The sequence below is a fragment of the Elephantulus edwardii genome, unplaced genomic scaffold, assembly GCF_000299155.1.
Source record: "Elephantulus edwardii isolate Elephantulus edwardi_28Jun2011 unplaced genomic scaffold, EleEdw1.0 scaffold00066, whole genome shotgun sequence".
NCBI lineage: Eukaryota > Metazoa > Chordata > Mammalia > Macroscelidea > Macroscelididae > Elephantulus > Elephantulus edwardii.
The window spans coordinates 7,449,169-7,473,662 of NW_006399816.1; the positions used below are offsets into that span (position 1 = coordinate 7,449,169).

At 55.0% G+C, this 24,494-nt stretch overlaps 1 protein-coding gene across 3 annotated transcripts; it reads left to right on the forward strand.

Annotated features, from left to right (window-relative positions):
- The first annotated feature begins 49 nt into the window (after window positions 1-49).
- On the forward strand, window positions 50-24,282 carry SEMA7A (semaphorin 7A, GPI membrane anchor (John Milton Hagen blood group)). Of its 3 annotated transcripts, none has more exons than XM_006888301.1 (14): window positions 50-221; window positions 15,766-15,917; window positions 16,466-16,507; window positions 16,804-16,896; window positions 17,071-17,155; window positions 17,303-17,413; window positions 18,128-18,267; window positions 18,879-19,060; window positions 19,920-20,028; window positions 20,121-20,319; window positions 22,754-22,881; window positions 23,093-23,235; window positions 23,444-23,517; window positions 23,891-24,282. In XM_006888301.1, exons 1-14 carry the CDS (start codon window positions 50-52, stop codon window positions 24,280-24,282), a joined length of 2,022 nt encoding a protein of 673 aa, XP_006888363.1. The 3 variants fall into 3 exon arrangements, with proteins under 3 accessions (XP_006888363.1, XP_006888364.1, XP_006888365.1); XM_006888302.1 differs by having other exon boundaries at window positions 15,775-15,917; XM_006888303.1 differs by lacking the exon at window positions 16,466-16,507.
- The last annotated feature ends 212 nt before the right edge of the window (window positions 24,283-24,494 follow it).

Genomic DNA, 24,494 nt, shown 5'->3' on the forward strand with positions numbered 1-24,494 from the left:
GCGCTGGCTCAGTCTCGGCTGCTCGCCGCTCTCGCTCCGGGGCCACGGGATGACACCGCCCCCGCCCGGACGCGCCGCCCTCGGTGTCCTGCGCTCCCCAGTCATCCGCCCGCCGGCTTGGTCAGGGCTCCTGCTGCGGCTCCTGCTGCCGCTCCTGGCGGCCGCCGCCGCCGCCCAAGGCTACCGGAGGAGCGGACCCCGGATCTCCTTCGTCTGGGAAGGTAGGCGGCGCCGCGCGGCCGGCGGGGCGAGAGGTCGGGCGCTGCACCGGGCGAGCGCGGAGAGTGTGGCACGGGAGGGAGTGTGTTCGCGTGGCTCTGCAGGTCCCGGGCTGGCCCTGCGGGGAGCGTGCGGGTCCAGGCGAGCATGTGTGAGTGTGTATATGTGTGAGTGTGTGCGCGCGCGCCGGCACGCCGGAGCCGGCGGTAACGCTGCGGTGCGCGAGCGGCGGGGGCTGGAGCCCAGGATAAGTCGCTCCAAGTACGCCCGCAGCCGGAGCCGCAGCGCCCGGGCGCAGAGGGAGGGGGCGGGCCCCTTTCACGGCCCAGAGCTGCTCTCCTTCCTCCGGTGCGGGGGGCCTCTGCGGGAGACGCTCCCCCGGCCGTGTCCCCTAACCCGAGCCCCCTCCTCCTGAGCTGTAGGCTCCGCGGGCGCGCGGGGCGCAGGTTGGGCTGGGCAGAGCGACGCGGACCCCTTGCCGCCGCCACTGCGCTCCGGCTGCGGGAACAAAGACCCCGCCGCCCGCCCCCGCCCCCGCCCCGGCCCCGGCCCCGAGCACGGGCCAGACACGGGGGTGGCCACCCTGCGACGAGTCGGGGGGAGGTGGGGTGCAGGGGCTTGGGGTACTCGGGTGCTGCCTCTGCAATGCTGGGACCGGCCGCTCCCCCTTTGCCCGCACGTGGCAGTTGTCACCAGGAATCCGCTCCAGCGTGGGGGGCAGTCTCTGGCGGATGGGGCGCGGCCGTTGGGACCTTCAGGCGGCAGATTTGGGGCTGAAGTGCAGCCTGTAGGCCGTGATGAACATGTAAACTGGGGGGACCAGAGTCTCCCCTTGAGACACCTCAGTCGAGACCCCTGTACAATGGGACAGAAGGCAGAGGTTTGAGGGTTTCTACCACTAGGGACTGAGCTCCCCTCTCCTGCATTGCACACAAATGCCACCCCCGCCCTCAAGCCGACTGAGCTCTGTCCCTGAAATTTGGCGTCGCTTCGGGCCCCCTGTAGTGGTGGTGGACTCTTGGGGCGGGGGCTGGGCTTGCCCCAAAGGAGTCTTTTGATGCCTGTGGCGGTTTGCAGGGATTGCAGGCTTTGAGCATTATCTGGGGCAGGTATTCTTAGCAGAGGGGGGGAAATCCCGCACATGAAATGAGTGGCCTGAACTGCGGCAGCGTTGGAGGGGATGCGACTTGTCCAAGGTCACTGGGCACTGTTGGAATTCATCCTGCAGGCGGGGATGCAGTCCTGGCTCTGGATTAGAGATGGGAGCTTTAGGGTGGTCCTCTGGCCCTGAATGAGGGAGTCTGGGGGCCATTTCTGCTACTCAGGCAATAGTGTTCATGGGGAAGTAGGCAGTGGTGAGGTGGGAGTGCTAACTTCCTGCTCCTGGGGCACACCTGGATAGACCTGAGTCCTGGAGGGGACAAATGGTCCCATCTGACTGTTCTGAAATTTCCCCTTGCACAAAGCTCTGTGTCCCTCCTCAGTGTCCTCCCCTCTCTCCACATGTGCACTTGATGCACACCCACTTCTCAGCACTTAATGTGTAACTCCTCATCCTGGGTGCCTAGTCCACACCCTGAGACTCTCTAAAGCTCCTCTCAGCCCTGTTACCCACTTTTCAGAGCTCCCAGCCTACTCCACCCCCCTTCCCCCTGTTTGCTGGTCTTTGCTTTAGCCAGGTTGACTGGCCCCTTGGCTTGGGGTCTACCAGCCCCTTACCAGGCTTGTCAAGGGCAGTCTGTGGTTGCCTTTACCAGTGCCAAGCATCCCACTGGCCAGACAGGCCCTGCCATCCACCTGCTCCCCAGGGCCACCAGCTGGTGACGGTGTACCCGGCTGACAGCTGCCTCCTGACTCCTGTGGGGTGACACATGGCACTCGGGCAAGAATGGGCTTGAGAAGGGCACACTCAATTGTAGGGGGGAGAAGGGACCCTCTTTAGGCCATGATGTAGCTTTAGATCCTGGTCTCCAGTGGCTGGGCATAGTGGTAGGATGGTGGCCTTCAGGTAGAGCCGGTTCAAGGATGATGGCGGCTCTGGAATGGTTTCTACAGGAGAACTCTATTGGAGATGTTGTTGTTGTAGTGTACCATCGAATTGGAGCTCTGGAAGATTTTCAGGGGCTGTAAATCACATGGGTGGAGATTGCCCATCTTTTTCCTAAAGAGCAGCTAGTGGAATTGAACTGCGTACTTTTGAGTTGACAGTGCAGCTCTTACCACTAGGCCGCCAGAGCTCCCTACACTGGGCATGGAGGAACTGGGGATGGGGATTGAGATAAGAGAGGCGAGGGATCAGGAGTAGTTATGGAAAGTTCTTTCTTTTTTTGTTACTAGAGAAAGATTATACTAGGGAGCTCTGGCAGGGTCCCAGCTTATATTTGGGGAACGTCCCTGAGCAGCCTGGGGCAGTGGCGGTGGTGGGGAGAGGAATGTGCCAGCATTGACCTGCTGATTGCCCTTGAGATCTGAACTGTCTCTACAGAGGCTCTGGAGGTTGTCCCTTGAGGGCTGGCACTGATGCTTGGGCCAGTTGAGGCTGAGTGCCTCAGCTTTTGGCAAGCAGGGACCAGAGGGGAGTAGGTTGCAGCGAGGGCAGAGTGGGCAGGAGGTTGTAAGCTGTGCACCCTGCCCCCCTCCATGGCTGGTTGGTGGAGATGGAGAAGCCCAGGAGTCGCTCTGACTCTTAAAACCAGAGGTGAGGCTGCCTGTCCACAGCTGGAATCTAAGCCCACGCCTCCGACTTCCACCAGCCCAGCCAGTTCTGTCCTTGTCCAATTAAACTGCAGGATGTTATTGTTGACTTGTAGCTTCTGGGGAGCCATTATGGGGCCACTCCCAAGGGTAGGGGCTTGTTGTCATCTTCTCCAGGGAGTGAGGTCACAGCTGGGGCTCCACTAACGTCAGCATTTCCAGTGGAAATCCTTGCCCCCCAGAGACCCAAATATGCTCATCACTTTTATAGTGCACTCCCCCTGAAGAGCAGGGAGGGGGGTGATTCCCAGGATGAGGGGGGAGTTCCTGGGCTGGGAGAACTGCTTGGTGATGTCACCAGGAGCTTCCAATTATACTAACCCTAACTTTTCTGTCCTGATTCTGGGAGGAATCAGGTGGGAGTGGAGTGGGGTAGGGTGAGGAGGATGCTAATAACAGCCTTGATAACAGCCTGAGGAAGACCATGGGGCAGGGGAGGAGCTAGGAGCTCTTGGTCTCAGCTCTGGCCTGATTTGTTGTGTGACATTGGACAAGTCCTTGCTTTCCTCTGAGCCGCAGTTTCCTGAGTTGCCCAAAGACGATGTTGGAGGAGATTGTTCTTTTCTGAGCCTTCATGCCCTGGGCTTCTTGCCTCTCTAGAATGGGAATGGCTAGGAACAGGTATGTGGCTCATTTGAACCTTAGCAGAGTAATAGAAATGAAGAGCTGGGGAATCAGGGGAAACCTGTGAGGTTTGTGCTTTTTCTTGTCATTGTTTCTCTTGGGCAGGAGGCCCAGGATCTGCTGGAGGAAGTGGGCTTGCAGCCTCAAAGGTGGACATGTTCATTCATCATTTACCAGAGTCAGTCTTATGCTGATTCAGGGCTGGGCTTGAGGAGCCAGTGATGAGAGACAAGATGCAGCCTTGCCTCTGTAGTGTAGACTGGGAGATGGATAGGAACACAGGTCCTTCCACTGGAGTGTGATGGGGCAGTTATAGGGCAGCCACCAGAACAGAGGGGCTCCCTACTCTGCCCTGCTATATCATGGAGGCTTCCTGGAGGAGTAGTAAGCTGAGATAGCAGGAAGAGTAGGAGCTGCCTGAAAAAAGAGAGGGACAGCAAGAAGCTCCTGGCTTGACAGATTTTCTGACCCCAAAAACTATGACTAAGACCAGAGAGATAAGCCAGAAGAGGACATCCTGGCAGGAAAGGTGCTGAGTCAGCTCAGCCTGAGGGCTTCTGGGAAGTTTTGTGCTAAAGGGGGCATGTGAGGTGGGCCACGAGTCCTTCCACACCCTGCCTGGCTATGGGGCAAAACTGCAGCTCTTGAGAAGGGAGGGCTTCATGCCAGCAACACCCAGGCTCCTTACCTCTCCTTCCTGAGGGTCAAGTGGGCCTGCCACCAGGTCTGCACTGAGACCACCCAGTATCTTGTCCTGTACCTGGTTACCTGCAGGGGCCAGAGAATGAGTACCCTGTCCCCGTCCTGGACACTCCCAGGCTACCTGGGGAGCTGAAAGCAGCTAAGAACTAGCAGGTGCCATGACTCAGATGAACAGTATTGAGAGATGGGGACTTGATGAAGACCACAGCAGGTAAGAAAGGTCTTGCCAGGGCTGGGATTCCACAGTGTCGTGCCAGCTTCCTGGTGGTAAGTCGAGGCTGGATGTGGGGAAAGCAGGGCTTTCCCTGGTGACTCCTGGCCATGAGGGTGGGTGGGGTCCAGTGTCTCCAGGTGGAGACCTTGGCCCTCAGCTCCATCTCCACCAGTCCTGCCTCTGTGAGGCTCTGTGCTGGGGGTAGGGCAGCTGCCCTTCCTCTGTACAGCTTCCCCTTCTCGGAGGCTTGACCCAGTTGACCAGCCAGGCTGTGGTTGGGTCCTGGGCATTTAGAAGAAGCAGGGAGAGCTGTGTGGTGCTGAGCCCGACCAGACTAAGCTGGTCCCCAGAGCTCTGGGCAGCAGGGAGGAGGCTCCCTTCTTTGGCAAAAGCCATGTCTCTCTCCTGCTCCCCTGCCACCATATGCAGGTGGGAAGCTGAGGTTCAGCCTGGGGGCAGGTGCAATGGCCTACAGAGACAGTGGAGGGAGAGACGGGCCTGCGTATGAGTCAGTGGCGCCCATTCCGCCCTGTCCTCCACTGCCAGCTCTGTGTCCCTCCTTTCACACAACTGGCTGTGTCATAAGAGCCTGACCACACTTCCTCTGCTCTAGCTGACTGCTCTGTACCGAGAAGTTTCCATGTCTCATGGTTTCCTTTTTTGGCCAGGTCAGTTACTCCAGAAACCTCCTCTCTCCTGGAATGGGGTGGGAGGGCACAATTCAGGAACCCTTCAGACAGCCAGGTTTTCATCTGGGACCAGTCTGCCTCTTTGGCTTTGCAAGGAGGGCTGGCCACCGGATGTGTGGATGTGCAGCCAGTTGTCTTTGGTTAGGGAGCTGGCCCGAGGCGGGAGCTAGAGCAGGAAGGAGGGGCCCTGGTTAGGTTCCAAGAGCCTTCAGAGAGATTAGGGGCTTCCCCTTTCTCATCTAGCCCCACTGTGGAGCTCGAGGTCCCAGGAGGAGGAGGCCTGCCCTTCCTTGTCCCCCTAGTGCAGCGGGTCCCCCCTGCTGTGCCTTTTCTCCATCGGGCCTTGGCTCACACACTGCTGTCTTCTTCATGCCTGTGGCCCTGTCCTCCTCGAGGCTGAGTGAGCTTGTTCTCACCTTAACACCTAGCCCCTCAGCCCCTCATGGCTTCGTGCTTCGAAGCACTGCCTGACTGGCCAACCCTGCCTGCAACCCTCCTTTCAGCCGGGTGGAGCCCTGCCAGTTCTGCAGGGCAGAACTTCCTCCAGGAAACTTTCTTGGATGACTCCAACTCATGCAGCTTGGCTAGAGGGCATTTCAGAAGAAATGTCATAGATCCATCAGACCAGCCCCACATTCTATATTTAGGGAAATGGAGACCCAGAAAGCAGCAAGATTGGCCCAGGGTCATCCAGCAAGACAGGCACAGCTGGGCTCAGGCTGTGTCTTCTGCATCATCTCTGCTTCTCCAAGCTGCCTGCCTCTCCTGTACTGTCTCTGAGCCTTCTGGTCCACCTCACCTGAGCTAGATTCTTCTCGTCCTAGCACTGCTTGCTCCCAGGACTTGCACTGGCCAAGATGTGTCCTGTCTTTAGGACCTTAGAGGTGAGCCAGCTCAATACACCTCATTTAGCCCTTTCCTCGGGGCAGCTGGGCCTCAGGTCTTGAGGGAAGGTTGATCTGTTACGGCTCGGGCTAATCTGGGTTTAACCATCACAGCAGCCTGGGATTAGGCTGATCCTGTTGGGTCTCTTGCACTCTCTGCTTCTAAGGAGGAGTCTGGGCTCAGTGCCAGCACCCCCAGAGCACCCCTCATCAGGGAAGGCAGCTAGTTCTGGACCAGTGCAGAACACTAGACCTGTGCAGAATGCTGTGCTCAGCTCCTGGGAAGGGCAGGAGAAGATGCGAATTTGCCTGTGGAGGGAACATTCGCTGCCTGGAGGCAGATTCCTGCCTGGAGTATAGAAAAGTCACTGGGGAAGGGCTGAAGAATGACCTGTACGTCTAGGCTAGGCTCTGACAGGAAAGAGCAGGAAAGGAAAGTGTCAAGTAGTGACTTTAGGGACACCTTCTTGAGGACGGAAGAGCCAGACTAGGACAGGGGTCTGGGCTGAGGGTGACACAGAGACCCTCTTGTGTTTATCTTCTGGGCCCAGCCTAGTGAAGAAGCGAAGTCACCATGATAAACTCTACTCCATGGCAGACACCCATCTGCTTTAAGATGTCTTCTCTTGTGTGGGGCCTTGGCTCGCTCCAGTCTGCCCAAACCTACCTTCCCTTTATACCCCTTGTCTTTGGCTTGGCCTAGGGACAAGTGAGTAAAGATCCTCCCCTTTCCTCCCCTCAGGATCTGGGTGAAATCTCACCAGATAGTCTGAGGCAGGAGAGGATGGTACGTGCCAGCTGGCACATGGCACAAGGTCCAAGGGAGGATAGAGCTGTCTGGAAGACTTCCTGGAGCAGGAATATTCAGTCTAGGCCTTAAAGGATGGGTCAGACCCACGTGCACAGAGAGAAGGGGAAAGGGCAGGGTGAAGAATAAAGGGAGAATATAGGTCCAAAGGTGGGGAGATGGGGCTGAGGCACGCAGGTACAGAATGCCAGGGGAAGGAGTTGGGTACTGCTGAGATGGACAGTCCAGAGCCACGGTGGTTCTTGAGTTAGAGGGTCAAGGTGGAGGTGGGTGTTTTCAGCCAGTGCTGACTGGGTAGGAACCTAGCTGGGCAACCAGCAATAAAAGGCTTGTGAGCATCCCCAGCCTTTCATTGTGGAAACCACAGACCCCACAGTGTTTTCTATTCTGGGCAAAGTTCTCTGGAGACTTATCTTCCCAGTTGGTCATGCTGGTCAGCACTCAGGACCAGGGCCTCCAGCACTCCCAGGTCCTGCCTCACCTAGCCTCCACACTCACACGCGCTCCCCACACACTCATCAGGGCAGAGTTCAGGCCTGTTATTGGCCCAGAGGCTTCTGACTGAGCTCCAGGCATATCTGGCCTCTGGTTCCTGAGCCAGCTGGGAGGTGCTGTCCTGGGAGCCTCCGGAGACCCATCAGTGGGTCACAATGCTGCCCGTTCAGATTCCTAACTCTGTGCTTGAGCGTCATCCTCCACCACTTTCCAGCTGTGTGGGCCTGACAAGTGTCTTAGTAGTTTTGTGCCTTGTTGCCCACATCTGTAAAACAGAGAGAATAAGACAGTTGGCCACCTAAGTATTTAGTAATGAGTAACTGAGCTGATATATCTGAAAATCGCTTGGAATGGTGCCTGGCACGTAGTAAGTGCTATGGAATGGTTAGGGAGTTGTTTTCCTTTGCGCCCAGCATCTCTGATTCTGACGGAATGTGGCCTTGGCTCTTACCAGTGGGGTGTGCTGGGTGGTTGCCCATACACTGTTGCCCCCAACCTCCACCCTGCTGGCCGAGGTGAAGGCAGAGATGCGTGCCTGCTGTTTCTCAGCAGTCCTCCCATCCAGTCTCCCTCCCTCCACTTAGGGTGGTTCTGTTGTCCTCTGCCCTCTGCCCTGCCTCTGGCCTGGCTCTGGGCCCAGACAGGCCCTGCCCACCTGCTCATCCTCTTTCTTGGGTTTGGTTATTTTGTTTTCCAACATTTTATTGTGCCTTTGAGCTGTGGTGCTGGAGAAGAGTGTTGAATATACCATGGACTGCTAAGAGAACAAACAGGTTTGTCCCGGAGAAGGTGAAACCAGGCTGCTCCTTGGAGTCAAGGATTCTGAAGCTTCGTCTGACATACTTTGGGCGTGTTGCAAGGAGGGACTGGTCCTTGGAGAGGGACATCATACTTGGGAAGGTGGAGAGACAGTGGAGGAGAGGAAGACCCTCAATGAGATGGCTTGATTCAGTCACTGGGACAAGGGGAGTAGGTGTGTCAAAGACAAGGTTTGCACAGGATAGAGCAGGATTTAGGGCTCTTGTACATATGTTCACTGTGAGTCACAGGAGACTTGACTACACATAACAACAACAACAATAACATTTTATTGTGAAAGTTTACACGAGCATATAGTTTCCCCATTCAATAATTCACGCACATTTTGTTTAGTGCCATTAGTTATGACCCTTCATTATTCTCTTTGAAGGGAACCACCAGCGGAGCGTGGCCCTAACATGGCTTTCCTGGAACCTGCCAAAGCTGTTTAGGACATGATGTTTCATCTTGTGCTTCCTGCCTCACTTGGCCTCCTCCCCACTGGCTGCACCTCAGTGCCAGCCTTGCCTCCCAAAGCCTCTGAATCCAGTTTGACTCAATTTCCCAGTGGCTTGCTCTCCTCTGTCCCCCCCAGAGCCTTTGCCCTAGCAGGCCTCTCCCCACCAGGCCTTCTGGTCTTTTGGGCACTGCCCAGAACACCCAGCTTTAGCTGACTTGGAAGGCCCTTAGATTTCCTTTTGGTGAATGGGGTCCAGATCATTGATTTGCCTTCTTCATAGCGTGGCTCAGGGATAGGTGGGCTAAATCAATGGAGACTGTTGAGGATGCTGGCTTCTTCTGCTGCCTTAGCTCCAGATCAGTTTCCAGCATACACGAACTCATCCTTTCCCACATCTCACTCATGAACTCAACCCTGATTTGTTCTGAGAATCATGGTGAATCATAAAGCTGAGACCTTCATTCCCACCCCTAGTCTACAGAGGAGGGAAATGAACTCTGGAAGGCCAGCCCCATTGACGGGCACAGCCACACAGCCGCTTGGCTGTTAGAAAGAGTGCAAGGGTCCTTGGAGTCGGTGCAGAGCAATCTCGAGAGATAGGAGGTGCGTGTCTTCCTGCCCACGCTGACCTTGGCATTTGGGGAGGATGCTGCTCTTTGGTCCAGCGCATGCTTTACATTACCCAGCTTGATAACAAGGGGCAGATTTTTTTTCTCCCTCCTCTGCAGACCTAGTGTCACTTCAGGGCCCTGCCACCTGCCCTAACATGCCACCTCCACTTTACCAGGTGATTCTCTGGCAATTAGCCCCACTGAGAGCTCCCAGGACTCTGAGTAACAACCACAGCCCAACTTAGTGCTGGCCGGAAACTCAATATGAGGAGTGACTTCTCACACCTTGGCCATGTGGAGAGAGACAAAACCTATGAAACCTCCTTTGCCACCACCCTCGCTGGGAAGGTCTCCTTCCATTGGCCTGACACATTGCCCAGTGTTAGTCATTCTTTCAGGCCCCTGTCAAGGGCTCTATGTGGAAAATTGGGTAGGTGAGTGGTTTCCTTCATTTATGTTATTAGTGACTTGTCAGCTGGGGAGGTGGAGAGCAAGGGATAAAACAGGGATAGGAAGGAGACACGATCATCTCCCAGGAAATCTAGAAAATCTTTTGGAGGGCCAAGATGAAATGTAGACGTGGTGCTGGAGGGGTGTCATTAGGTGTGGATACCCAAAGCCCTCACTCCTGTCCGGCTGCATCCCTGCTTCCCTTGCCCTGTGCCCTCAGCTCGCACCCCACCTCTCTGGCCCTGGAGCCCCTCAGCTCAGAGACTGCTCAGATCCCTGCCCTTTCACCTTGACCTGTGGGTGGGGCATCTAAAGGATAAGGGAGGCTGCATTTTAATTCCTGGGCCCAATATCGGCCTTCCCACTTATTCCTTAGCCAAATATGTGGTTGAGTGAGGCTGTGAGATGGGTGGGTCCCGGCTACATGGGGAGACTCCACGTGCTGTGTTTGGGTCTCTAAGGTTGATGTGATCCTTGTCTCTTGCCCCACATCCTTCCTGCGTCCTGATTCAGGCATTCTTGGAGAAGTGACCGCATTTCTTCCATTCTGAGTCTTGCCACCCACTTGCTTGTTGAGGTCAGCATTCAATGCTTCTTGGGGTCAGTGGGTCAGGTTGGAAGGCTGTCCCTGCTCAGAACAGCCCTTGGGTGCTACGCCTGCTAGCTGCCTTGCAGACTTCAGTCCACTCCTACCCTTCTTCCACTCCCCACTCCATTCCAGCCTCCCCTCTCGAGGCCCTCCTGTGGATGTCTTCCATTTCTCAGTCAGTGAGGCTGTGGGGCACTAGTGACAGCACGCAGAAGGAATGAGGAGAAGGCTGGTGCCACCAAGCAGGCCTGCTTTGGGAACACCCACCCTCCAGAGTCTAGATTTGCACGGCCAGTTGGCTGCTGGGCCAGCGTGGGGAGCATGGGGGCTCATGAGCGGAACCAGGCCAGGTTCTTTCCAGCAGGGGCTGTCTAGAGGAGCCTGCCTCCTGCAGCCCAAGCAGTTTCCCATATTTGGCCAGGGCTGGGTTTGCTAATCCTGCCCTGGGAGGAGGAAGGAGGGGTTGAGAGGTCACGGGGCTGTGCCTTAAAGAGGGAGATTGATTTAAGATCACACGGAGATGGCCCTGGGTTGTCTTGTGCTTCGTTCACGTCTGGGGCCATGCCCGCCCTGTGCACCCCTAGCCCCCTCCCCGAACTCCTGGTTATTCTGGGAGCTTTTAGCTACCACTTAGTCAGCCACTAATGCGTCAGGCCAGGGAGCGAGGAGGGAGACACGGTGCCAGACGGTGCTCCTTTTAGACATGCAGGATGGGAGGCTGGTCAGGCAGGGAGGGCAGGGGGGTGGGGGACGCCGGAGGAAGGGCAGCAGCTCTCAATCCTAGCCCTGCTGGAAGTGGCCATGCAGTGGTGGGAAGACTGCTGGATGTGGGTCTGCATCCCTTAGAGTAACTCCTGGTCTGCCCCCTGTCATGCAGGGCCTCAGCCCACCTTTCCAATTCTTCCCTCATTAGATCTCCTCCAGACTTCAGCACGTGGCCTCTGACCATTCATCCCTCTGCCTTCCTCCTCTCTACTCTGGCTATTTCCCTGCATTGAATTGGTTCGCATCTTGTTCTTGACCATCTAAGCTTTTATCTTCCTCTCCTGCCCTTTTGACTCTTGGTGCAGCTGAGGGAAGGCACTTGAGGGATGTGACTCTTGCTCTCTTGCCCCGGGCAGCCCTCTGGCCTTGCTCAGCGCCTGACTGGGCTGCCACTTGAAGGTCACCCCCTGGCCTGACCCAGCAGCCTTCATGTAGAGCCGATTGGGCCGCAATCCTGACCGGGATGGCTTGGTGCTGCCTTCACTTCCAGGCAGCCCTCCTTTCTCTGAGCCCCCAGCCCCCTCTCCTGCGGCAGGAACAAAGCTTCCTTTCATGTATTCATCGGGCTGCTGCTGCTCCGACACTTTCCGGCACAATTAGGCCTTTTGAGGGCCTTGGGCAGTGGCAGTGCGGGAGCCCTAGCCGGGCTGGGGCAGGGGCTAGGGTGGAGAATGGCTGTGGCCTCGTCTTGGGGCTTAGCTGGTGCCACCCCCGTACACATCACCAGACCCAGGAGAAGCAGGAGCCTGGGGTCACTGGAGGTAATGCTCCTGGACTCTATTCTTTGGTCTGTCCTTGTCACCTCCACCCTCACCCTGAAGCAGTATTTGAGGGGACCTGGCCTTACGTTATAGATTCACACTGTCCAGGCCCTGGTGCTGCCTAATGCCCCCGCCCCCTCAGACCTGCCCTCCCTTCATGTTGCCTGCAGTTGGAAGGCTGTAAACTCCATTCTGGGGGCATCCAGGAGACCACAGGGCCAAGTGCAGGCATGAGATCTCAGAACAGAGCTGAGGACTTGTGGTTCCACCTGCCTGAGCTGAGGCCCCAGGAACAGCAGGGGGAGGGTGTCTTCTGGATTCCATAGGTTTTCAGGAGCCCCCGGGGCTGTGCCAAGGCAATTTTGCTTGAGCGCTTCACAGACTTCCTTTGATGTGGCTGCTTCAGTTTTCAGAGGGCTGGTTCCCAGGGCCAGGTGTCCCCCCAAACTTTCATCTCTGGGGCTAAGCCAAATTGCCCCCATCAGGCTTGGCTCCCCCAGGGAGGACTGAGTCTCCTCCTCCCTTTGACTGTCTTGAAAGTCCTCAGACAAGATCCCTCTCCAGGTCTCCCTCTTGGTACCTCTTTTCCCCCAGGAGTTGAATTGTCTACTAGCCCAGCCAGTTCTCCCTCCTCGAGGTGTGGTGTGAGGCTGAGGTTGGGATGACTGCTAGAGGTGACCGGTGTGGCCCACCTGTACCCCGAGAGCCGTGGCTCTCAGCCCCAACTCAGTGTCTCTCTATGCAGACTTGCAGCTTTTACTGGCCGCGAGCTGATAAGGAGGAGAGGAAGGGGAACTGGGGCCACAGTCTGTCTGGATCCCAGGCTAGGCTGTGGGGAAGATGGCTCTGCCCAGGCTGTGGGTAAAGGGCAGCTGTGACAGCTGAGTCAGGAAGGCCAGGTGGCCAGGAATCGCTGACCCCAGCACTCCTCTAATTTTGCTCCCTCTGGAAGGCTAGGGGCGGCGAGGGGAAGGGCAGCATTCAGGGCTCACATCAGACATCAGAGCCTGGAGTCCTGGGACCTGTCCGCCCTGTCAAGCTTTGGCCAACACCTCCAGCACTGAGGTTGGCTCTCAGCCCCTGTCCTGCACAGGTGGGGCTGATTGGGAGACACTGGGTCCCAGGCCTCCCAGAGCCCATGGAGAGCCAGGTGGCCCTGAAAGGAGTGAGCTCTGCAGTTCTCCAGGAGACCACAGTGCTCACACCTCCCAGTATCAGTCTGACAACTGATACTCCGGCTGCAGGCGCTGATGTTTGCTGCCTTGAGTGTGACCTTGGCTAGATACACCCCCAGGGGACCTCTGTACAAAGGAAGAATCCTTTGTACCCTGAGCCAGGCTGAGGTGAAGAATGAAAATAGCCTCCCTTCCATCCCCTCACCCTACACCAGAAGCTTTTAGGGCTGTCTGTGATGCAGGTTAGTAACTTAAGGAAAGGAATGGGGGCCATAACCTGCACTCGAGTCCCTCTCACTCCCGCAGAATGCAGATCCTGAAAGAATAGGTTCAGGTAGCAGCCAGAGAGATGCAGGGCAGACACGAGGAGGTGGCACTTCTCTTCTGTCTGGGCTTCAGTGCATCCTGTTTGGGTGTCAAACTGAATGCTCCAGACTGTTGCAGCTGAAAAAAACAGTGGTCAGGCGGAGTTCTGGAGGAGTTCCGGGGTGTGGTCCTCAGGCTGGTCAGAGGTGGGCACTGATTGTGGCTGATTGCTGGGGGCATAGCCACAGGGCGTCCCCTCCCTGTAATTTAGTCCTGTAACAAGGACAACTTTGGCAATGTCACTCCAGACAAGACAGCTCCCCCTCAACCCGCAGGCAAGCAGCGGCTGCAGACACTTTCCTTTTTGGGCAAAATTGTCCCAGTCAGCGCTTCTGCTTAAAGCTTCTGCTTTGTGAAGGGCCCCTGTCCCAGAGCTGCTGGAGGGCAGCAATCTCAGGGCAACCAGACCACAGCGGGCCTCTCTGCAGAGCCCAGCCCAGGATGGGCTCTGTGTGACCTTGGGCTGGTCCTGGCTTCTCTCTTGACCTCTGTATTCCCAGCTGTAAAATGGGAAGTAATAGACTTCATGATTATTTTCCAGTGCTGACCTGGTATTCCCTAAAGGACTGGGGATGAGCATGGAGGGGACAAAGAGGGCTTCCTGCAGGAGGGGATGGGTTATGGACATAATAATGCTCAGGAACTCAGGCTTTATAAAATGAGGCTCCCAGAGGCTCTGATGAGGATGGCTGTTAACTCTGTTCTGGTACAGCCAAGAGACTCAGAGGGCCAGTCAAGCTTCAGACCCCAGAATGATGAGGACTGAGGGGCTGTGATTCCTCCTGCCTGAGCCCGGCCCTCTCAAGCAGAAGAACTCTGTTCTTCCCTTAATTCTCATCAAGTCTCTTTCAGTTCATTGGCAACTTTGTGTGTGTCAGAGTAGAACTGTATTCCATAAAGTTTCCAGTGGCTGATTTCTCAGAAGTAGATTGATTTGGAGGTGAATCTTTCTGTGTGGGCCAGGGACAGGCTCTGTATCAGTTTTTTGACTGGCCAGAAGCCTCTTCTTGGGAACCAATGAGAGCCTCATGCTTGGGTCTGCAGCCTTTAAAATTCTTTTAAAATGAACACTCCTAAGTGTCTCCCACTTAGGAGACAGCACTGTTCTGTCATTCCTCTGTATTGAGGTAATTTAGGAGTGCTGTGATACTGAGGTACTGAATGTTGTGCCACTGGTCTGTCAGGTGCTGAAATGGTTACACATGGCTGACAATGTTTGATAGAGCTCACAGATTAAGATGGGCTTGGAAGCAGGAGTGTCATCGCCTTCCTAAACATGCTTGTAGAAATTATGAACTTAGAGAAAGGACAATAGTTATAGAACAAGGTTAACGTCTTGTTTATGGGGTCAGTACCAGAAGGTACTTAACAACAACAACAACAACATGTAATGCCAAGCCCTTGTCTTCTGTAGTATGGTGCTGTTTTGGTTTTGGATTTGTGTGGATTGTTTTTATTTAAGCCTCTTGTTTAGAGTCAACAAGACCACCAGGAGGACACTTGCGTTTAAGGCCAAGCCCTTGTCTCCATTTTGGAGACTGAGTGAAGCTACTGGACTCTGTAAGATGGGCTTTCTTGTTTTGGTTGAGGATCTGTGTGGAAGGTTTGATTGTTTTTTATTTAAGCCTCTTGTTTAGAGTCAACAAGACCTCCTGGTAGGCCCTTATATTTAAAAGTTGGCCCTGAGGGATTATATTTTAATCCCTTGTTACTGTATTTTGGAGGAACATTCTTTTACATCGGACTGCACTCTTCTGTCACTTTATTGTGCTGAGGTAATCTGGATTTGATGTGACACTGAACCTTGTACCAGTGGGATCTCAAATGTCATAATGGCTGCCTAATGTAGACAGTGTTTGGTGGAGCTCCCAGATTTAAGACAGGTTTGGAAACACCCACTTCCTAAATCACAGGCCTCTGGAAACTCTATGAACTTGGAGAAACGATAGTTATAGAAAGGCCTCAGGTCTTTTGTTAATAGAGGCGCTATGTGTTGTGCATGACTCGATGGCAATCAACAACAACAACAAATTGATTGCCAAGCCTTTCTTCTTAAGTGCCTCTTAGTAGATCCGAACTCCAGGCTTTAAGTTAGCAGCTGAGAAGCTTATGAGTTCTCTATCTGCAAACCCCCTAAATCTTGTCTCATCCCAAAGTCACACCTGTTATGAGGGAGGGTGGGGTTGCCGTCCTAGGATCTGTGATTCTTGGGTGGAGATAGCTCGTTCTTGGACTTCACATTTCTGCTGCACGTCCTGATGTCACGCCAGTCAAGCCCTTGTTGCTAAGACCTGGCCAATGTCCTGACCAGCAAGTGTTAGTTGCCAGGGGGCTGATGGGCTTGTAGGATCACCCTCTGAAGGCCTGTCCTCACTGTTTCTGCCAATTGCTGCCTCCACAGGCCGAGCAGGACAGGACCGGGTAGACTTTGGCCAGACTGAGCCACACACAGTGCTTTTCCACGAGCAGGACAGCTCCTCTGTGTGGGTGGGTGGAAGAGGCAAGGTGTATCACTTCGACTTTCCCGAGGGCAAGAACGCCTCGATGCACAAGGTGAGCTTGCTGGCCTTGGGGGGGCACAGCTGAATCTCCGAGTCCCCTCATCTCCTCTCTTTCTCCTTTGCACCTCTTGAGCCTTGGGAATTAATTCAAGGGAGTTGGCATCTCTGTCTCAATCTCTTTATCCCAATCCTTGTATTCCATAAATGATTCTTGGGAGAGGTTCCCTAAAAGTAGTCCCTATTGGAAAATGGGTGGTGGTTGATGAAAAGCCAGGAGTTCATGCCATTGGCCAGGTGAGCAGTGCCAAAGGGGGAAGCCCCAGCAGGAACCTGGGCCTGGATCCCTGCAATGCCTGTCCTCCTCAGTTCCTGGGTCAGGCCCACTAAACTGGGGGCTTTGGCCTTCAGCATGCCTGTCAGACTGAGGGGCTCCATAATGGAAGTAAACCACTCACACTCTGCAAACCCTGGTTGCTCATCTGTATAATGAGAACACTGCCTTCTTCATCACAGACTCGCCCTGGGGGTGCACGGGAAGCACTTGGGTGGGCACCTCACCCTGGCGCAGAGGACTAATGCTTTTCTCCCTTAACCCCTCAGGTGAAAATTCCTGCCACAAGCAGTTCCTGTAAGGACAGCCAGGTGAGTGCGGGCGAGGGATGGGAGGGCGAGTCCTTGGAAGAGAGGAAAATCCATGACTGAGATCCATGCATGGCCCTGCTTTAGGAACCTCAATCTGAGAAGAAAGCCAGGGCTCCCTCCCCAACCCCCAGAGGCCTCTGTGTCCTGTTTATGGGGGGGATGAAGTCAGCTGCATCCCTCTGCCCTCCCCTTGGAAGATGTTTGTTACTGTGCTTCAGCTCCTCTGACGCCTTCTTCCTGAGAGCGAGTCCTAGTGCCCAGGCCTTCCGCTGACCGCGTTCTCTCCTTCCGGACAGGACTGTGAGAACTATATTACTCTTCTGGATAGGCGGGACGACGAGCTGCTCATCTGTGGCACCAACGCACGGCGCCCCAGCTGCTGGAACCTGGTGAGACGACCCCTCCCCATGTGCCTAACCACTCCCTCTGTGGGCGCTGCCCCCCGTGGTGGAAGGAGGTAGGGGGACTCTGAGGCTGGCCTTGCTTTGGGAGGATGGGGCCTGCCCCTGGCCCAAGGGTCAGTAGCCAGGGATTACATGGCCACTTGACTCTTTTGCCTCCAGGTAAATGGCACGTTGAAGCCCCTTGGAGAGAAGAGGGGCTATGCACCCTTCAAGCCAGAAGACAACACCATAGTCCTGTTTGATGGTACGGCTACAGAGGGCTTTGGGGGGCCTGCCACTCTGGGTTGGGGAAGGGGAGTAATGAGCACCTGATCCTGTCTGTGGCCCAGCCCTGGAGAGGGTCTTCCAGGAGCTGTCTGCCCTTACCCATGCCCCTTTCCACTGTCCCCAGGGAAGGAGGTATACTCCACCATCCAGAAGCAGGAATCCCGCAAGAATATCCCCCGGTTCCGCCGCATCGAGGGTGAGAACATATTGTACACCAGTGACACTGTCATGAAGAGTGAGTGGGGCCTGCCGGCTGGGCTGTCGTAAACAAAGGGTGCGATTCCCAGGGCAGACGGGACCTTTCCCTGGGGATGAGGGCTGCTTCCTTGAGGGCCACTGGGGCAGCAGGGACCATGCAGGGCAAGCTATAAAGTCTTTATGGAAGCAGATTGCTTTACGGTTCCTACGTGGAGTGGTTGACCTTTCTGTTGATATCCAGTACTTAACTCACAGCCCCACCAGGGCTCCTATAGGAAATCAGGAGCTCTTAGAGGCCTGAGGAGCCCAATGTGGGCCATTCGGGTTGGCAGGGAATAGGGGAATCGTAGAAACAGAACGAAAGAGGAGACATGGGCTCAAGAAACAAAAACAGGAAAAACTGGGCTCCAGGTTCCTGTTGATTCCTCTGCTGAGCTCATGTGAGGGTAGCCCAGGCCCTCCCTCCTTGTTAGAGTACCGCCAATTAGGCAGAAATGACATAAGGGGCCCCAGAGGCTTCCTCCCAGTCCCCAGCCATGAAGTCATTGCTCTGGGGCCAATGACGTCTTTGTAGGAGGAGGACAAAACATGCTTGGGGAGGAGTGTGGCATCTGGGACCCCTTGGGATATTAGACCTGATGATCCCTGTTGTATTCCAGGGGATTTGTGCAGATTCAGTATGTGCAGGGTGGGATTAAATACCTCCAGGAGGGTCCCCAACCTTATCCCAGTTCTCCCATGTCCCTGGCAGACCCAAAGTTCATCAAGGCCACCATAGTGCTGCAAGACCAGTCCTACAATGACAAGATCTACTGCTTCTTCCGGGAGGACAATCCTGACAAGAACCCCGAGGCTCCGCTCAATGTGTCCCGAGTGGCCCAGCTATGCAGGGTGAGCGAGTGTGTGAGGGCAGGGTGCTGCGTGGCCATGCGTGTGTTTGTGCATAACTGGGAGTGAATGAGCATGTGAGTGAGGATATGTCCATGTGCCCTGCAGGAGTATGTCCCAACGTGCATGTGTACAGGATTATGGGAGTATGTGAGCGGTTGTATGTGCTTGTGGACCTGTGTGCACATGTGTGAAGGGTATGTGGGTGTGTCTGCAGAAGAGCACGTGTGTGTGAAGGTGCATTTCAGGTATGTACTTCACTCGTGGGAACATGGTACAATGTGTGAGGCTGTTGCCGTCTGTGTGTGGGGGCGGGGGGAGGTGGGAGAGGGTGATTGAGTATCTGAGCCTGTCTACTTACTTGGTGGGGACCCAGTTTCACCAGCATTGTCCCTACCAGTCACCTGGAGCCCTGGGTCTGGCAGGCTTATCAGCTGGAGCCTGGCCTTGGAACTAGGCCTGGCAGCTCTGCCTCGCCTTCTGGAAAGCCCCAAGCCCTCTCTGAGACTGCCTGCCCTGTAACCTGAGGGCTGGTGTTTCTGGCAGAAGGTGCCTCTTGCCATGGGGCAGCCTGGGCTGGTGCTGAGGCCCTCCTCTCCCCTCTGTCTCCACAGTGGGACCAGGGGGGTGAGAGTTCCATGGCAGCCTCCAAGTGGAACACTTTCCTGAAAGCTTTGCTTGTGTGCAGCGATGCCACCTCCACCAACTTCAACAGGCTGCAGGACGTCTTCGTGCTTCCCGATCCTAAAGGTGACTGGAGGAACAGCAAGGTCTTTGGCATTTTCTCCAACTCCTGGTGAGTAGCCCTCAACTAGAACCAGGAGGCTGGTATCATTGAAGTGTCCAGTGGAGAGCCTGTGTGCTTGGCTGCTGCTGAGAGGAAGCCGGTGTGACGTGGGGCTGTTCCTGGGTCTGGGGTGGAATGCAGTCTGGGGAACAGGGGCAGTTTGGTGACATGTACGCTGTGTGTTTGTGATCCTGTGTAATGTGTGTGTGTGCACGTGTGTGTGTGTGTGTGTGTGTGTGTGTGTGTGTCCTCATGCACACTTGTGGCTGTGTCCATGTCTGTGTGTCCTGCCACCTGTGTGTGCTCAGTGCTGCAGAAACCTTGCCCAGGGTGCTGGGTGCTGTCACACCTCCTCAGGCACTGCCTGCGCTTGATAATTCACACTTCTTAATCACTCTCATTGATTGAAAACAAGGCAGGCAGAAGAGCTGGGGGGATGAGGTGGATGGCGAGGTTGGGAAGCAGCCCCGCTCTCTGGCTCCTGTGCCCAGACGAGATCAGCTAGCAGGGTTGCAGGAGCTGGGATTTTAGCTTGAGGGCTGGCCAAGCAAATGGCCTCTGAGTTCAGTGATTCCAGAATGGGATGAGAGGCTGTGGGTTAGTCCCAGCAGGAAGAAAGCAGGTTGAATTTTCTGTCCTTTCTTTGTTCCCTAACCCCTTCCTTCTCTTTCCCTGTCTGTGGCGTTCAGTGAATGTCTGTCCATGCTGGGCACGGAGCCTGGCCCTGAGCAGCATTCCTGCAGCCCTGGAGCTCATAAACCAGGGGGCTTGGCTGCAGGCTGGGGCAGTGTGCTGTCTGGTGCTGGGCTGATGAGTGGAGATGAGCAGATGTGGGCCTCAAACTGAGGTGGTTTCTGTGTCCCCCCAGGAACTACTCAGCTATCTGTATGTATTCCTTTGGTGACATTGACAAAGTCTTCCGTACCTCTTCACTCAAAGGCTACAACAAACCCCTTCCCAGGCCTCGGCCTGGCCAGGTGAGCAGGCACAGCGCCATGACCCAGCTTCCAGACCTGTCTCCACCCTGTCCCTAGACACCTCACTGACCCAGTCTGCTCTCCTCATTCAGTGCCTCCCAAACCGCGGGGTGGTACCCACGGACACCTTCCACGTGGCCGACGGCCACCCTGAGGTATCGCAGCGAGTAGAGCCTTTTGGACCCCTGAAGACACCGCTGTTCCACTCCAAGTGCCACTACCAGAAGCTGGTTGTCCATCACATGAGTGACAGCATAGGGACGAATTTCCACGTGATGTACCTAACCACAGGTGAGCTGCCCATGAGACCCCCCAATCTGTTTTGTAAAAGTGGACATGGAAAGTACAATGTCATAGCTGTCAGGCTGGAGATTTATCCAGGAAGGGAGGTTGAGTGACTAAGAGCTAGCAGGGGTTAGTGTGTGTGACTGGAAGTGTCAGGCAAGGAGGGCTTCCTGGAGGAAGTGTAGGCAGCAGGGCAAAGGAAAGGCATCCTAAGATGGGAGAACATACACCAGAATTTGGAAGCAGAAAGGTGACAGATGTGGGACCTGGGGCTTATGTCTTTCTTGAGGAAGGAGGTGATAAGAGATGGGGGGAGGCAGGAGTAGGGAGCTGCCCTCTGGGGATCCTCCAGGCCTCAGTCAGGCGGAGTCAGGAAATCAGACTCTTCCTCCATCTTTGAGATTGTGCCAGTGATAGATCAGTGGGACCCAAAAAATTTAGTGACGTGACAGGAAGGACTTCTGGCTAGCAGTCTTTGCAGAGGACCGGGGTGGCACCTGCTTGTCCCTGGAGTGGGCTATTCCTGAGAAACCAGGCAGAGTGCCCTGGGAGGTGCTCCTGGCTTCCCGAAATCCAACGGCCATGGAGGAGGCAGCCTTGAGCTGCTGCACGGCAGCTTCCTGGTGCCAGATGATGGTTGAAGAGAGTCTAGGACTATGACGTGGAAATTTTCCGTAAGATTGGATGGTGGTGCCAGCAGGAAGGACGATGTCTCGTTGAAGCTGGGGCCATGCAGTCCAGTCCTTAGGCAGCTCCCCCCTCAATTGTTTGGGCTCTTCTGTGTGACTTTCTGCCACTTGGCTTTGGTGGCCTCATTGGAAATCTGAGCCCCAGGCCATTGTTTGACCCCTGAAAGCCTCAGGGAGAGAGACTCCCACCTTCCTACCCTGAGGCAGAGCCTGGCTTCTGGGTCCCAGACTCCACCTTTCTCCTCTTTTATTTATCTTGGTTATTCCCGAGTTCTCTGTCCTTGCTCTGCCCCAGGATCAATAGGGCTGCCCATTTTGATCAGCTCAAGGGACCATGGGTCACCGGAAAGTACAAGACTGGCTTGTCTTGTACTTGTCTGGCGCCTCTGACCCCTTTCTCTGCAGTGCGCTTGTGTGATGAGGACGCTTGTCCTGCTTCGCCCTGAAGGCCATTTGAGAAAAGCCATTTTGGAGCCTGCAGCAGGAAGGATTGGGGTCAGATGAAAAATAGAAGAACTTTCTGAGTCGTCTGCAGAGAATGGGAGGCACTCATAATTGGGAGAAGTTCTTGGTTTCTCAGTTCTTGGAAGTTTTCCCAAAGAGAGGCTAATATCAGAGCCATGTAAAAAGGAGGTGAATGACTGTGTGTGTGTGTGTGTGTGTGTGTGTGTGTGCGTGCATCTGACTGCTTTTATGGGGCAACTGATGTCCTGGGATATTGAGAAGGAGGGGGAGAGGAAGGCAGGCTATTCTAGAAACTGGGACGGAGGGTGCAGTCAGGGATTGGAAGGTCCCAGAGGTCAAGATGCCCATCAATCCTCATAGGTGTTTATGACGATCTCATTGTTCTTGGGAGGCAGATAGCCTGGTTATGTGACCTTGGTCCAGTCACTTCCTCCTCTGGAAATGAACCAGCTAGAATGTAAAGTCCCTCTCAGATCTAAGGTTTTCTAGAAATTAAAATATCCCCTGGGAATAAATGGAACATACGATCCTGGATTGGCTCCTGGAATAGAACAAGGATATGAGTGGGGGAAACGGATGAAATCTGACTAAAATCTTAGTTAATAGTAAGGTACCAATGTCAGTTTCTTCGTTGTGACAAGTGCTCTGTGGTTATGTAAGATGTTAGTATTAGGGGAAACTGGGTAAAGGGTGTATGAAGACTCTCTGTGCTATCTTTGCCACCGTTCTGTAAATCTAAAATTATTCCAAAATTAAAAGTTTATTTAAAGGAAATATATCCGCTAGGAACCCAGGAGGCAAGGGAGTAATAGGAGCTTCGGGCTTGGATTCTGACAGGTTTGGGTTTCAGCTTGGTCTCTGCTGTGTGAGCTTGAGCAAGTTGTTTAGATTTCTGAACCTCATTTTCTCACTTGTGAAGTAGGGAAGATAACATCAGATGGCAGAGGACTTGATCCAGTGTTTGGGTGTGTGGGCTCCTGGTTCTGTTCTTCATGCTCCAGGCTCCTTTGGGAACCCTCTGAGGGAAGCCCTGGACCTCCCTTTTGGGCCTCCTTAACCCAACCTTGGAAATTTCTGGGGCTACCTCAGGTTTCCACATTCCTTTCCCAGTCAGGCTGTCCTCATCCCCCACACCATCCTGGTCCCATGACCCTCACCTGCACCAGAGACACTCCACCCTGACTCTGTCTCTCCCCATGTCTCTCCTGGACTGGCTCAGCCTCTAGAGAAACTGCCTAGCTCTTTAGTGGGCTCCTGTCACCTGACTTTCTGCCCCTCGTCCACAGACAAGGGCACCATCCACAAGGTGGTGCATTCAGAGGATATGAAATATGACTTAGTGTCAAACATCATGGAAATCCAGCCTTTCCGCCGTCCGGCTGCCATCAAAACTATTACGCTGGACACTGACCGGGTGAGCCTCTCCTCTCCCATCCCTTAGGGCTTCCCAGTGGTGGCTAGCTGAGAACAGGGCTCCTTTGCATGCAGTTTGCATGTCTTTTGAGGAATCTGTACCCCAGGGCCTCCTAAGCAGCTTAGTCTTATGGACCAGGGCCCAGAACTTTGTGTAGCACCCAAAGGTTCCACAGGCCCTATCCTGACCCTACACCCTATTTTTCTTCCAGCGGAAACTGTATGTGAGCTCCGAGTGGGAGATCAGCCAGGTGCCTCTGGACCTGTGTGAAGTGTACAGTGGGGGATGCCCCGGGTGCCTCATGGCTCAAGACCCCTACTGTGGCTGGTTCCAGGACCGCTGCGCGTCCATCTACCGTACTCCATGGCAAGGCTACCTTGGCTGAATCCCTTGTCCTTGGGAGGAGGGGGTGGTGGTATGTTGGTGGGCTACAGGAGACATCAGCCTAGGGCTATTCTGGCCGGTCCCACTCTGCGTGGACAGCAGCAGTGCACCTAAGTGAAGGGTGAGGGTGAGGAGGGGGCCAAGGATGAAGCCTCCTGTCCGCTCAGCCTCCTTCCTTCACTTCTAGGACCCACATAGTGCAGCCCACTGACCCAGCCGAGCCATATAAAGACTGTACCAACCCAAAGCCAGGTACCGGGTCCAGCTCCGCACACAGTCCCACTTAGTCCACCTGGAGGGAGGCATGGGCTTGTCTGGGGTGCCCTGCTAGGACAGAGGCTGGTTATGGGAGGGGGTGATTATGAGAGAGGGGCTACTTATCAAAAGCACTCCATTTGAATGGTTTGAATCCACGAACTGCTCCACAGAAGGGTGAGAGATCTTCTCCCTTGTGATTTACAGCCTCTGAAAACCTGCTAGAGGGTCAGTTATGAGTGGGTTCTGACTTGACAGCCCACAATAACAACAACTTATAAATAAAAACAGCCCCAGATAGGGTGGGGTGGGGTGGGAGAACCTCCCACGGGAGCCCTCCTCACAGCCTGCCTCCCTTCTTCCTCCCTAGACCAGGCTCCTCTGCAGAAGGTTTCCCTGCCCCGGCATGCGAGATACTATCTGAGTTGCCCCATGGTGTCCCGCCATGCCAACTACTCATGGCGCCATGGTAAGACTGTGGTGCAGACCTGTGAGCCCAGCTACCAGAGCCCCAACTGTGAACCCAGCTACCAGGGCGCCAACTGCATCCTGTTCATCGAGAACTTCACGCCCCAGCAGCAAGGCCACTACCATTGCGAAGCCCAGGAGGGCTCCTACCTCTTTGAGGTCCAGCACTGGGAGCTGCTGTCTGATGATGGCACCACCACAGCCAAGTACCTGATGGGCTGCGCCCAAGCCCCGGCCATCTCCTTCTGTCTGGGTATCCTGCCCATGGTCCTTCTCAGTCTGCTGGTCTACTAGAGCCTCCTGGGCCAGGATTGCTATGGGCTTTCCCAGCCTCAAGGGCTCTGGGAATGTTTCACTCCCACCGCTGGCTGGCCTGGGGCTTCTCAATCTTGCTTCTTCCAAGAGGTATCCTGACCGGGTCCTCTGGCCTGGAGACAGCCAGCCGCTGGCGGCTGCTGCTGGACCGCAGGTGGGCCAGTGGTGGGGGCCAGAGAATAAAGGAGCTG

Excerpts from the sequence above, each read along its gene's own strand:
- SEMA7A (XM_006888301.1), top strand. The coding sequence starts at position 50 with ATGACACCGCCCCCGCCCGGACGCGCCGCCCTCGGTGTCCTGCGCTCC. Across the intron at positions 17,156-17,302 it reads CACCATAGTCCTGTTTGATG|GGAAGGAGGTATACTCCACC; the intron begins GTACGGCTACAG and ends CACTGTCCCCAG. Across the intron at positions 20,029-20,120 it reads CCAGGCCTCGGCCTGGCCAG|TGCCTCCCAAACCGCGGGGT; the intron begins GTGAGCAGGCAC and ends CTCCTCATTCAG.